This window comes from Orcinus orca, chromosome 7, assembly GCF_937001465.1.
Source record: "Orcinus orca chromosome 7, mOrcOrc1.1, whole genome shotgun sequence".
In the NCBI taxonomy this organism is placed as follows: domain Eukaryota; kingdom Metazoa; phylum Chordata; class Mammalia; order Artiodactyla; family Delphinidae; genus Orcinus; species Orcinus orca.
In genome coordinates this window covers 20,139,370-20,153,537 of record NC_064565.1, presented here as the reverse complement: position 1 = coordinate 20,153,537, position 14,168 = coordinate 20,139,370, and the positions used below count along the sequence as shown (strand labels likewise).

General features: G+C 32.5%; 1 protein-coding gene across 3 annotated transcripts in view; it reads left to right on the top strand.

Annotated features, from left to right (window-relative positions):
- DPP10 (dipeptidyl peptidase like 10) overlaps window positions 1-14,168 on the top strand; it is a 1,290,245-nt gene that overhangs the window by 1,260,774 nt on the left and 15,303 nt on the right. For all 3 annotated transcript variants that reach the window (XM_012535464.2, XM_004276493.4, XM_049712621.1), the window contains exons 20-21: window positions 1,938-2,132; window positions 2,835-2,889. In XM_012535464.2, the coding sequence (XP_012390918.2) occupies window positions 1,938-2,132; window positions 2,835-2,889 (250 nt within the window). The remainder of the gene's footprint in view (window positions 1-1,937; window positions 2,133-2,834; window positions 2,890-14,168) is intronic.

Sequence of the window (14,168 nt, the reverse complement as noted above, 5' to 3'; positions counted from 1 at the left end):
TCCTAATAATCTGATCAAGAGGTAAATTGCAAAACCTAAAATAAATTAAAAATTAAATTTAAAAAAAGAGATCAAGATGGCAAACACTGTGGAAGGACGAGACAGTTCTATATTTGGAATCACAGGATCACCATTAAATGTGTGATTTAGGAAGGCATGGAGTAGGTCATTATTAAAACCCTTCCGTGGCACAATTTCTTTGTTTACAGTGTAGGAATAATAATACATTGGAATGCAATAAGCCATGCAATAAGCCATGCGACAGGCAACTTCCTCCCCAGAAAGGTTAAGTAACTTTTGTTGGTGTATAGTAAATAAGATAAAGGATCTTAAGTGCTTAGATCATAGAAGGCCTTTGTATCAGTTTATTAGGGCTGACATAGCAAAATAACACATACTAGGTATTTTAAACAACAGAAATTTATTTTCTCACAGTTCTAGAGGCTCAACATCCACGAGCTAGATGTCAGCAGGCTTTATTTCTTCTGAGACCTCTCCTTGGCTTGCAGATCGTTGCCCTCTGGCTGCCTCTTCCCATGTTCTTTTCTCTGTGCATGCACACCCCTAGGGTCTCTCTGTTGTCCTAATTTCCTCTTGCAAGGACGCAGGTTGGATTGGATTAAGGTTCACTCTAATAGCCTCATTTCAACTTAATCACTACTGTAAAGGCACTATCTCCAAATACAATCAGATTCTGAGATAGTGGACGTTGGAGATTCAACATATGGATTTTGAGAGACACAATTCGTTCCATAACAGCATTCAGTAAATTTTAGTTGTCTGACATTTTGCCCTATTCCCTACCTCCTTCTTTACCCAACTCATTGGTCCCACACAACCTCTGTATCTGCTCAGTTCTATTTGCTGCCCAGAAATTATTTCCTTTAGCAAATCTGATAACCTAAAACTTGTTAATTATGATTAATTTGTGTATTGGTATATTTTAATGCTTCAAAGCAACACATTTACATAAACTGGAAGGCAAGTTTGGTGTCTTCACAGGAGAGTGAGTAGGGTGAAGATTTCTAGTATGCAGCCCAACTATAAATGGAGATCTTTTCAGAGAGTTAGATGTTTTGTTACTGTTAAAATCTATCACGTGGACCACTGTGTTTTTGAACTGTACCTAGGTTTGGACCTAGATCATCTGTGTGATTTTATGAGAGTCTGCTTTTTTACCTGTTCTATATTCTGGAAAATAAATTATAAATACCATAGTAGTGTGACATTTTAAAATTGTATCACCTTTTCCCTCTGGACAGAATGTTCATGATTTATAATTTGTGTTTGCATCTTTACTTTTAGCTTTCAAATTTTTCAAACATATGCGTGTCTGCTTCCTTTTCTTGCTGTCAAATTTAGTGATAAAAAAGAATTTTTCCTCACTGTTCGCTTAAATTCTTCTCAGTGAGAATTACTTCACAAAAAACAATTCAGGAAATATTAATGCAGTATTTCTTTTTGAATCTGATGTGCTTTAGGATCGTACATTTCTTGTTAAATTATTATTAAGCTTCCATGACTGATTCCTCTCTCTGTCAGACCCTTTGGCCCTTGTATACCATCTGCAAAACATTTCTAAAACACACTGTCTGTAAGAAATCCAATAAAGTAGGGCCTGTATGTCAACTTGATGATCATTCTTTAGATATGCCGATGGAAAGTGTGTGCTTTTTTCTTTATTTTTCTCTTTTTAAAATGGGTTAAATAATTTCTCATAAACAGTTTTAAATTCTGTTTCATATTTTCATTTCATTCAAAGAGCTTTTCATTTGAAAATTTACAAAGGAAAATGACATTTATATTTTCAGGTTTAATATCAAGAATTAAGAGAAATTTTAATAGCCAACATGGGTCTTTTCCATAATTTTTAACCAATAAATTTCGACCACATTGTCAGTTGTTCTTGTTTTGGTCAAATGTGTTGATATTTGCAGGGATGAAGAGCCAGGAGGCCAGCTGGTTACAGATAAGTTCCATTTTGACTGGGATTCAGTACTTGTTGGCACGGGTAACGTCATCACAGCACGGTTTGATGGCAGAGGAAGTGGATTCCAGGGCCTGAAAATTTTGCAGGAGATTCATCGTAGGTTAGGCTCAGTGGAAATAAAGGACCAAATAGCAGCAGTGAAGTAAGTGAATGTACATTTTCTTATCGTTTTTCCTGTAATGAGAAACTAGATACGTGATATAGAATACTTAGCATTAGTAAATGCTAAGAGATTTATATTTTAATGATTGAACAATTTTCTAAGTTAAGCATAAAGACTATTGTATTTTTTCAAGTATCTTTCACTCTCAGTGACATAATAAAAGAATTATCATACTTCCCCCTCTGGAATTAGAATCCACTTTGGACTTATGAAAATGGGAGAGACCTTAATTAAACTACTATATTATTTATTTACAATAATCCACAATGTCTATTATTGTCCCAGTTAATTACAGTTCTTGAACTTTCACAGATACCTTTCCCACACTGGCATGAAAAAGTGACCTGAGAAAACTAGTAGGTTCTTTAAAACAGTATACAGACATTAGCTAGGATATTGTTAAAATACAGATGTTGATTCAGTAGGCTGGTAATGGGCCCAAGACTCTTCATTTGTAACAAGCTAACAGGTGTGATACCCAAACTACTGCACCACCACTCTGAGTAGCAAGATTTTGGTATACAGGACCCTTCTACATGAATAGAGCTGCAACCACTAAAGCAGTCTCGTTTGACCTCTGCTTTGTTCTGTTTTGTTTTTTTTCTTGTTGCTAAGAATGGATTTCTATGGTTCATTTAACTCAAGAAGTCATAGCTATAATTTTTTCTTTTTTCATTTCAGATTTTTACTGAAACAGCCATACATTGACTCCAGAAGATTAAGCATTTTTGGAAAGGTAAATAGTAGAAATATGTGTGTGTACATTATGTGTTTGTATATGTACTTGCATAACTACTTTCCTCATCTTACTATAATTTCTCTGTATTATCCTTTAAAATATAATATTGTAATTAATATTATATAAATTCAGTTATTTATTAATCCGGCAACTGTTTACTGAGTATCTTTAATTGATGCATGGTGTTAGAAATAGAGCAACAATAGGACAAAAAAAAGGAATCATTTTCAGGAAGATTATCTTCTAAAGAGGAGAAGGAGAAAGTAAATGGATAAATGAAAAACATAGTTTCATCTGGTATTAAATCTTATAAGGAAAACAAACCAAGATAAACTTGACGGATAAAAGATAATTACAGGAAGGGCCAATGTTATTAAATTGAGTGGTCAAGTAAGGCCCCTCTGATTTAAGTGATATTTAGGCTGATACCTAAATAACAAGAAGGAGTCAGTCATGCAGCTCTATTGAGGGAGCAATTTCTCCAAAGAAGGAACAAGCACCACAGCCTTGGGGAAGACAACATGGCTTAGAAACTAAAAGGTGACTGGAATGCATAATTATGTCTTCTGTGCTTACTGCATGATATTTACTTCCTTTTAAATTTTTTTTATTAAAGTATAGTTGACTTTACAATGTGGTATTAGTTTCTGGTGTACAGCAAAGTGATTCAGTTATTCATATATATATATATATATATATATATATATATATATGTATTCTTTTTCATATTCTTTTCCATTATGGTTATTTAGAAGATATTGAGTATCGTTCCCTGAGGATATTTACTTCTTATAGCAATAATTTTTATGTCAAGTTCAATATCATCTTCACAGTAAGAAATTAGACCCCATATAGATATTTATTGAGCACCTAGTTTATACATATCACTGGGCTAGACATTATAAAGATACTAAGATGACAGGAAAGAGATTTTGTACTATTTTAGTTTAGAGACAAAGCAAATTCTTGGCCTTCATTGATTTAAACAAAATACGTTCTACTATTCATAATGAACCCAAACACTCATGACAGCAAGTAACTGGTAGTTTTACTGGGGCACAAACTTTAGTGGTGTACACTGACAAGTAGGTCCATGAAAATCTACTTAACACATAGTAAAATATAAAACAACATGCATCACTACCATTCTCCCCCCACTTCAATCTGCAGTGCATCATGTTTTTGCTATATTTAATTCTTGGTGTCAGTAATATTTAAGAGTTCAATAAAAATATTTTGTGAATAATGCTCCTCTCACATAAGTACAAACAAACAAATAAATAAAAGCCCACCACTAGCAGTAAAGATATTAGTGAAAAAATGAAAATATCTAAGAAAGTGATAATTCCAAAGAAATGAAAACGCTATAGATGCATCAACAAGTGCATATAGTAAAGTCTTATCAGACGCTGCAGCATGGATGAAACTTGAAGACATGTGCTTGGTGAAGTGAGCCAGTTACAGAGGGACAAATACTGTTTTATTCAACTTACATAAAATATCTAGAGTAGTCAAGTTCATGGTGGTTGCCAAGGCTGGAATGAGGAAAAAGGAAAGTTGTTTTTTAATGGGGGTAGCATTTCAGATTAATATGAATACACTTGACATGACTGAGCACTTAAAAGTGGTTAAGATGGTAAATTTTACATTATGTGTTTCTTACCACAGCAAAAGATGCATATCGTAGAGAACATTTTACCCTTTAGTGGTCCTAATATACGTAATAATTTACAAAGGACTTAGAGCTTATGTATTTCAGGGCTCTACTTGTATACACATAAATGAGTATAAAAGACCAAAGGAGCTATACAAACATTTATGAATATGGAAGTTTAGCAAAGATTTGGAAAGTTGTAAAATGCATTATGGAGACAGTGAAACATGAACTGGATGTTGAGAATCATTCAGCAAGTAGAAGACAAGGAGAAGAGTTTCATGTAAATGCAGTGTCAGGAGAGCCTGTTTGGAGAACATGAAATAAAGTAATTGACTAAAATTAAGGCTCACATAAGGAGGTGACAGTTGACAGCACTGAGACAAAGCCTGGGCACAGATCTCAATGAGTCCTCCATATAAACTAGAAAATATAGATGTTCGTCTAGAAACATGGGGAAATAAAACTGGAGCCTTCAGGTTTAGAATTTCAAAAATCTTATGTTTATCATTGTATTAGGGGCTGTAGCATTGTATTAGGGGACTGCTGAGTCTCAGGCAATTTACTCTGGCAATCTAAATATAGGATAAACTGACATAGGATATAAACAAACAAAAACATAACTAGATATATCTTAAATGGAAAAATATTCCATTTCAATTTAAAAAAATATGCATATCTTTGACTAAGTTATAACTCAGAAGGTGGCTTTCTTAGCATATAAAAGAATGTTGTTAGCTTTAAGACTCAGTAGGTCTTGTGATTTTTTTTTAATGTACTTGTTTTATTTCAGTATCAAATTGTGTTAAACTCATAAAATTTGCTGAGGAATTATGTTCTTTTTTTAATTGTTGGGAAAAGCTTGCTTAGAATTGGAGTTAGATTGTAAAGTATCTGGGGTTATTGCTTTCTTTGTTAGAAAAAATTTAATTAATGTTTAAATGTATTTAATCAATACAGGACTATTACGATTTTTCCATTTCTTCTGGAGTCAGTTTTAGTACTTTTTGTTTTTCTTCCAGTTTTATTGAGATAAAATTGACATACAGCACTGTATAAGTTTAAGATGTACAGCGTAATGATTTGACTTACATACATCATGAAATGATTATCAGAATAAGTTCAGTGAACAGCCATTATCTCATATAGATATAACATTAAAGAAATAGAAAAACATTGTTTTCCTTGTGATGAGGACTCAAGATTTACTCTTTTAACAATGTTCATATATAACATACAGCAGTATTAATTATATTTATTATGTTGTACATTACACCCCTAGTACTTATTTATCCTATAACTAGAAGTTTCTACCTTTTGACTGCCTTCATCCAGTTCCCCCCCTCCCCACCTCTATGGCACTACATTAGTTCCTGTTACACAGCATAGTGATTTGATATTTCTATACATTTCAAAATGATCACCAAGCTAAGTCTAGTTACGATATGTCACCATACAAAGATAATGCATAATTTCTGACTATATTCCCCACACTGTACATTTTATACCTGTGACTCATTTATTTTGTAACTGGATGTTTGTATCTCTTAATTTGACTTTTGTACTTTTAAAAGTATTCTTTCCATTTCATATATTATTCAAGAACATTCTCAAAGTGTAACGTATCCTCTTATTACATGTTTAATCCTTTTACTAGTGGTGGCAGTGTCCCATTTGGACTCCCGGGTTGGCTTATTAGTGCCCCTTTGCTCTTGCTGAAGCACCTCTTCTGCTCTGGGCTGCCTGCACTCACTCTTGCACTTGCTCTTGTCCCCCCTGTCTTCTCCCTTTCATCTCTCCCTCCTTTTCCATGAACCATATTTTGGGCTTAATTTTTCTTCTCCATTTATCTTTGTTTTCTATTTCACTAACGTTTACTCCTCGTGTTATTACGTTTTCTTCTATCTTTTATCCCATATTGTTTTTAAATTACTATGTTGAATGTCTAGCTTATTAGTTTTTAGCATTCTTCCTTTCAAATATAAGCCTTTGAGTTATGAAATCCCTTTGCAGTACTCCCTTAGGTACTTCCCACTGGTACTAATGTAGTACTTATAAAATTTAATGTATGTATTTCTCAATTTCCAGGGTAAGTATGCCCTCTGAATTGTTTTTATTATTTTTATTCCAATATTTTTATAGAAGTTTTGGTAACTTTCTATAATTGACTTTGGTTATAACTGAATTGTAATCATAGAATTGACTAGAATAACAGAAATCCTTTGAAACCTCAGTTGATTCATGACTTAGGAAAGGAATGATTTATAAAACTTTCACCTCTGCTTAAAAGATTTAGTGTTACATATATGCCCGTTTAATCAAACTTGCCCATCATGATGTTCAAATCATAAACTTACTTTACGATTTATTTTGTCTCTAATTTCCAAGAAAGCTGTATTAAAATGTCACATTATAATGGTGAATTATTCAGTTTCTCCTTAGTAGGCTAATTTAGTCTTTATATTTTAAGACTATTTTTATTCATTCCCTCCAAGTTCAGATTATTATATCTTCTCAGAGAACTGAATCTTTTATTGTTTTTCACCAATCCAGTTTATTTCTATTAATTTTTTGTTTTATGGATTTTTAAAAAATATTAAAATTACAACACCAGCATTCTTTTGACTAGTACACAGTGTTTTTGCTTTTCTATCTTATCATTTTCAAACTTCATCCTCACAATTTAGGTATTTGAAGGTTGCATTTATTTATATAAATTGTGATTACCGATACATTTAAATGTTATAGTTTTCATCATTTCTGCCTACTGTCTTATTTGTTCTATTTTTTTTCCTTTCTTCCATTCATCTTAAGTTTTTTTTTCTTTTTTCTCTTTTTTTCCTTTTTCTGAATATATTTTTGGTTTTGTTGTCTGCTTTTGCAAGGAATTGCCAAACATGTTCCAAAGGAGTTATATCATTTTATTTTACCAACTGCTGTATATGAGAGTTCCAGGTGCTCTACATCCTTACCAACAGAGTATCATAAGTCTTTTTAATTTAGAAGTTCTCTGATGATTAATAATATTGATCATTTTTTCATGTGTTTATTGACATATATATATATTTTTTTAACACAACAGATTTATTGACCATTTATGTTGTGCAACAGACACGTTTTAAGGTTTACTAAATCAGAGGGAGTATATTATAGTCACAAATTTGTCCCTCCCTTTTTTCAACTTTTAAATTGAGATACAATTGACATACTAAAAATCATCATTACACAATAATAGTGTATCTAGAAATGAGATAGTAGAAGTTCTTTCATCTTGTTCTTTTTCAGAATTCTTTTGTCTCATCTAGGTATTGTATTTCTTTAAAAATTTTAGAATCATCTTTTGTAATTTTACAAAATAGACCATGGGGATTTTCATGGGAATTGTATTGAATCTGTAGATCACCTAGGGAGAACTGACATCTAAGAAATATTGACACTTTCATATTTTTTAAGATATTTTTCTTTGGTGTTTTTTACTTTCTCCAATATGTGTACAGTTATGAATGTTTTTTATTAATCATATTTGGGTTTTGATGGGTTCTCTGTGCTTTGTCTTCCATCAGTTCCATCAAAATTGGAATTTTACATATGGAATTCTTTAAAGCTTATGTTGCATTTGTATTTTTGTATTTGTTTTTCTTTTAATTACACTTATATGGTAAATTTGGTCTGCAAACACCAGTGTGGACTTATGGCTCAAATTTTTAGTTAAGGTTAATTTTTTTTCATTGATTCAGTACAAGTTCATAAGAATTAAAAACAAAATCATTTTCATCAATCCTTTTGTGCAGCATAATTATCTCTTGTCATCTTTAGACAACCCTTTAGGGGTCTAGCTTTGTGCAGTCTCCCTTTAGATCAGGGGTCCTGAACCCCTGGGCCATGGACAGGTACCAGTCCGTGGCCTGTTAGGAACTGGGCTGCACAGCAGGAGGTGAATGGCGGGCAAGTGAGCAAAGCTTCATCTGTATTTACAGCCACTCCCCATTGCTCACATTGCCGCCTGAGCTCCGCCTCCTGTCGGATCAGCAGTGGCATTATATTCTCATAGGAGCATGAACCCTACTGTGAACTGTGCATGCGAGGGATCTAGGTTGCATGCTCCTTATGAGAATCTAATGCCTAATGATATGAGATGGAGCTGAGGTGGTGATGCTAGTGCTGGGGAGTGGCTGCAGATACAGATTATCATTAGCAGAGAGGTTTGACTGCACAGAGACCATAATAAATCAATTGCTTGCAGACTCATATCAAAGCCCTATCAGTGAGTGGCAGGTGAAAACAAGCTCAGGGCTCCCATGATTCTGCATTATGGTGAGTTGTATAATTATTTTGTTCTATAATTACAATGCAATAATAATAGAAATAAAGTGCATGATAAATGTAATGCACTTGAATCATCCCAAAACCATCCTCCCCACAACCCCTGGTCTCTGGAAAAATTGTCTTCCACAAAACCAGTCCCTGGTGCCAAAAAGGTTGGAGATCACTGCTTTAGACCTATTGTATGGAATCTATGCATTTTGTCTACCTCATGCACTGAGTCATCATAGCAGAAGGTTAAAATCACTTGCATTTGCAAAACAAAGAAACAAACAAAATTGGCTTTATGCTTGTTTACCTCTCCGTTTTCCAGTTTTCATTAATATCTGGCCTCTGTGGATTCATAACCTTTGTGCCAGTTCAATGTTGTATTCAGAATTACTTTTAGTTGTTTAGTTCTCTTTCTCTTTTTTTTAACTACCACTTTGTATTTACTTTTTTGTTTTTGTTTAGTTTGGGGTTTGTTTTCAGTTGAGTTGATTGAGATATCAGTTTCACCAAATACTAGAAATGGAATTGCCACACTTATGTTTTTACCATCAAAGAGGCTAGAGCAGTGTTCCCTTCAAAGATTACAGGCTGAGTTAGAATTTAGTGTGAAAAGTGTTATGATTCATTTGAGATATTCCCTCTGAAAAAACAAAGATGAATGGCAGCAGTAGTGCCAGGAATTTACCATCTTTAATCAACTTATTTCCTTTACATTTATCACTATATAATTGAATTTCTAGGTCTTGCTTTTTCTCCCTTTGGTCTAAAATTCATCCTGTTTTATATGGTCTATATATTTATATCTATATCTATATCTGTATCTGTATCTATATCTACATCTACCTAGCTAGATAACTGATTTCATCCATTATAATTGAGTTTGTCAGCAGAAATTAAATTTACTTCGAAGTTTTGAGGTACATTGCATTGTTGGTCTCCATAAAGCTGAAATAGAGAACTCCAAGAAACTGGTTGATATTTTTTATTTTGTGTGTGATTCATTCCAGTATAATCTTTCAGAATTTGGAAAGCAATTCTAATCTATTCTTTCTAACCATGTAAGCTGATTAAGGAATATAGAATTTTTAGTATTTCTAAGAATGTGTTTTGTGTTAAATAATATATATTTTTAGACAATATCCCTACCTATTTTCTATTTATGGAAATATTAAGCCTATAAACGCCAGGAAAGCATTGATTAAATAAATGCATTCTCTTCTAAAACTGTCACTACTTTTAGATACTAAAGAGACTACTAGAAATGGGTATTAGAGGAAAACTTCAGCCAGCATAGAAGATAATGTTTGGCTTTTTATATCCAATTTCATTTCAATATTTCATGGGTAAACAAAATTATACTAAAAAGTTGTAACTATTACCTAAAATGGATCTTAAGGATACTCCAGTAGTTATTTATTGTTCCAAATGAGTTTTCTTCAATATAGTTAAGCTGAAATTTTTATTGGTTATAAGTATTCCTTCCACCTTTCTGCTTCAGTATTTTTGTTCATGCCTTTTAATTTATTTCTAATAACAGCCTCAAGCCGGTACATTGCTTTTATAATTCTATCTCTTATTAAGCCTCATTCAGAGGTCGTTTTCTCCATAAATTATTCACTAAATCTCTCCACTTGAAATCATCATTCCCTCCTATGTACTCAAAGAATACTTTGTCAGTAGCTTCTCATATTCATTATACCATCATGCAATGTATTATATTTATTTGTATTCTTATTCATTTCTTATGTTAGACTATAAGCCTTTTCAGGGTATTTATGTTTTATTTGATTTTTTGTTGCAAAGGAATTTGAACTGAACTCATGTCATGCTCTTTCCTTCATCTGGAATTCTCTCTTTCCCACCAGATAGCCAAACCTTATCATTTTGGAGGGAGGTACACTGAGTTTCTTGGCTTTCTAGCTTTAGTGTTTTCATCAAATTTGGAAAATGTTCAGTTATTACTTCAATTTTTTTTGTTGTTGCTGCCCCCTTTCTCCAGGGCTTGCAAATAGGTGTGTAATTAGGCCAGCTGAATTTTTCCCTAAACTCACCAAAACTATATTAATTTTTAAAAAATATTTTTCTCTGTGTGCTTCATTTTTGGATATATTGTGCTGCAGTGCCTTAACTGTACTCTTCCAGGCAGGAAGCTGTAGCAATCCCAGGGTTGACTTGTTCTCTGTCTTTCAGTGATCACTGTCCTTTGTTGCCCAATGTCCAATGCCTTAATTACTTCTATTTCATATATTTTGCCCATATTTTTAGTTGTTTCACATGGAAGGGTAAATCTCATTTCTGTTATTCCATTCTTATGGAATTAGAAACTCCTACATAAAATTAATTTTTGTTTATTAATCATTTTACAATGTTATTTTTGAATTGTCAATTTATATACATATATACACTTAGTTATATTGGTCTCATATATGTGAATATATGTATTTGTTTTCTTATTGCAATTTTGAGATTTTGATGCATTAAAGATAGCAGTCTTTTCACATTTGTTTGAAATATTTCTTCAGCCTGTTGATTGACTTTCAGTTTTGTTTACGATAATTAAAAAAACTGAAGTGTTAAAGTGTTTTTCTTATCTTTTGGCAAAACCTTTCAAATCCTTTCTCTGGTGATTTCTTCCAATGATTTTATTTTTTAGAGATCTCATTCCTATCAAAATAAGTATTTATTAGATTTTCTCTCTGGTGATTTCTTCCAGTGATTTTATTTTTTAAAGGTCTCATTCCTATCAAAATAAGTATTTATTAGATTTTCTCTTTATGTATCTGTTTGAGTGGGGCGGAGAGGTACATAACACTTGTATGCTGAGGATTTATATATTTGGTTTCAAATAGCTAGTCAGTTTCACCAGCTCCATTGATTGACTAAATCGTCCTTAACACTTTGATTATGATGCCACCTAAACAATAAGTTCTCAGATATCCTTGGATCTATTTCTGGTGTAACCTGCCTATCTGTTCTTAGACTAATCTTATAGTCTTTTAATTATAATATCATGCTTAATAATAATACATTTTAATACTTTAAAATATTTTCCACTCTTCGCTCTTTTCTTTCATAATACCTTTCACTTACCTCTCCTATTTTCTCCACTTTTATAAATTCTCCCAAGATATTCAGCTATAATTTTTTAACTAAAATTTTATTAAAACAATTTTTATTTGAGAAGAATTAAACTTTTCAAACGATGTAGCTTTGATCTGAATCACATAGTACATCTCTTTTATTTAATTCTTATTTTATATTTCTCAGTAGAATTTTATAGTTTTCTTTATGTATGTCAAATATCTTCCCTGCTATATTTATTTCTAAGTATTGCTTATTAGTAGTGCATTTTAAAATTTTATTTTAAGTAGTATGTTTTTGTCTATATTGTTTTCTAACTTGTTTGTTGGATAAATGGAAAGCTTATACTATTAGCATATTTAGCTAATATGCTAATAGTATAATAACTGGCCATCTGTACTCAATAATCATTCATATGACTTGATTAAAGACTTTGAACCATTTTAGTTTGAATAATTATCCTTAGGACCTAATCTAATTTCATATAATATAATGTAATAATATTAGTGTTCACTGTACCAAGTAATTATATCTAAGTGTTAAAGGTAAGAAAACTGCTGAAAGAAATTTTTTCTGACATATTTTTAAAAAATTGATGACACAAATTAAAAGTAGGTAGCAAAATTTAAAACATTATAAACATCATACAGAGAACAGATATTGCTATGATTACCAGGCCAGTATTGATGGGAATAAAATTAATTCATTAAAAAAAAATGTACTGAGTGTATACTATGTGCCTTGCACTTTTCAAGTTACTGGACCTACAGCAGTCACTGAAACAAAACAAAACAAAACAAAAAAAAGTCTATCTTTTATATAATTGTTAATGCAGTGAAGAGAGATAAATGAAAAACAAATAAATGAGAAATAATTAGTAAAGTATATAAAATGTCAGATATTGATATTACAATTCAGAAAAATGAAGCAAAGAGGCAGAGAGGGAATCAAGAATAAAGATGAGATAGCAATTTTCAATCATTAGAGAGGAACAATTTCACTAGGAATTCATGATTGGTCTAAAACAGGGAAATTTGAGGAGACAAGAGACATGGATATCTGGAGAAGGTAAAACAACTTTAAAAGTGCAATGAATATGGAAGCTTTTTAAAACTTAACCTATGGGGATAATTACTCATTATTTATAGTCTTAAGAGTCTCAACTGGGATAGCCTCATCCACCAGAGGGCAGACAGCAGAAGCAAGAAGAACTACAATCCTGCAGCCTGTGGAACGAAAACCACATTCACAGAAACATAGACAAAATGAAAAGGCAAAGGACTATGTACCAGATGAAGGAACAAGATAAAACCCCAAAAAAACAAATATATGAAGTGGAGATAGGCAACCTTCCAGAAAAAGAAGTCAGAAGAATGATAGTGAAGATGATCCAGGACCTCAGAAAAAGAATGGAGGCAAAGATCGAGAAGATGCAAGGAATGTTTAACAAACACCTAGAAAAACTAAAGAACAAACAAATAGAGATGAATAATACAATAACTGAAATGAAAAATACACTAGAAGGAATCAATAGCAGAATAACTGAGGCAGAAGAAAGGATAAGTAACCTGGAAGACAGAATGGTGGAATTCACTACCATGGAACAGAATGAAGAAAAAAGAATGAAAAGAAAGGAAGAAAGCCTCAGAGACCTCGGGGGCAGCATTAAACACACAAACATTCGCATTTATGGGTCCCAGAAGGAGAAGAGAGAGAGAAAGAACCTGAGAAAATATTTGAAGAGATTATAGTGGAAAACTTCCCTAACATGGGAAAGGAAATAGCCACCCAAGTCCAGGAAGTGCTAAGAGTCTCAGAGCAGGATCAACCCAAGGAGAAACAGGCTGAGACACATAGTAATCAAACTGACAAAAATTAAAGACAAAGAAAAATTATTAAAGGCAACAATGGAAAAATGACAAATAACATACAAGGGAACTCCAATAAGGTTAACAGCTGATTTCTCAGCAGAAACTCAACAAGCCAGAAGGGAGGGGCATGATATATTTAGAGTGATGAAAAGGAAGAACCTACAACCAAGATTACTGTACCCAGCAAGGATTCAATGGAGAAATTAAAACCTTTACAGATAAGCAAAAGCTAAGAGAAAAAAACACCACCAAACCAGCTCTACAACAAATGCTAAAGGAACTTCTCTAAGTGGGAAACACAAGAGAAGAAAAGGACCTAAAAAAACAAACCTAAAACAATTAAGAAAATTATAATA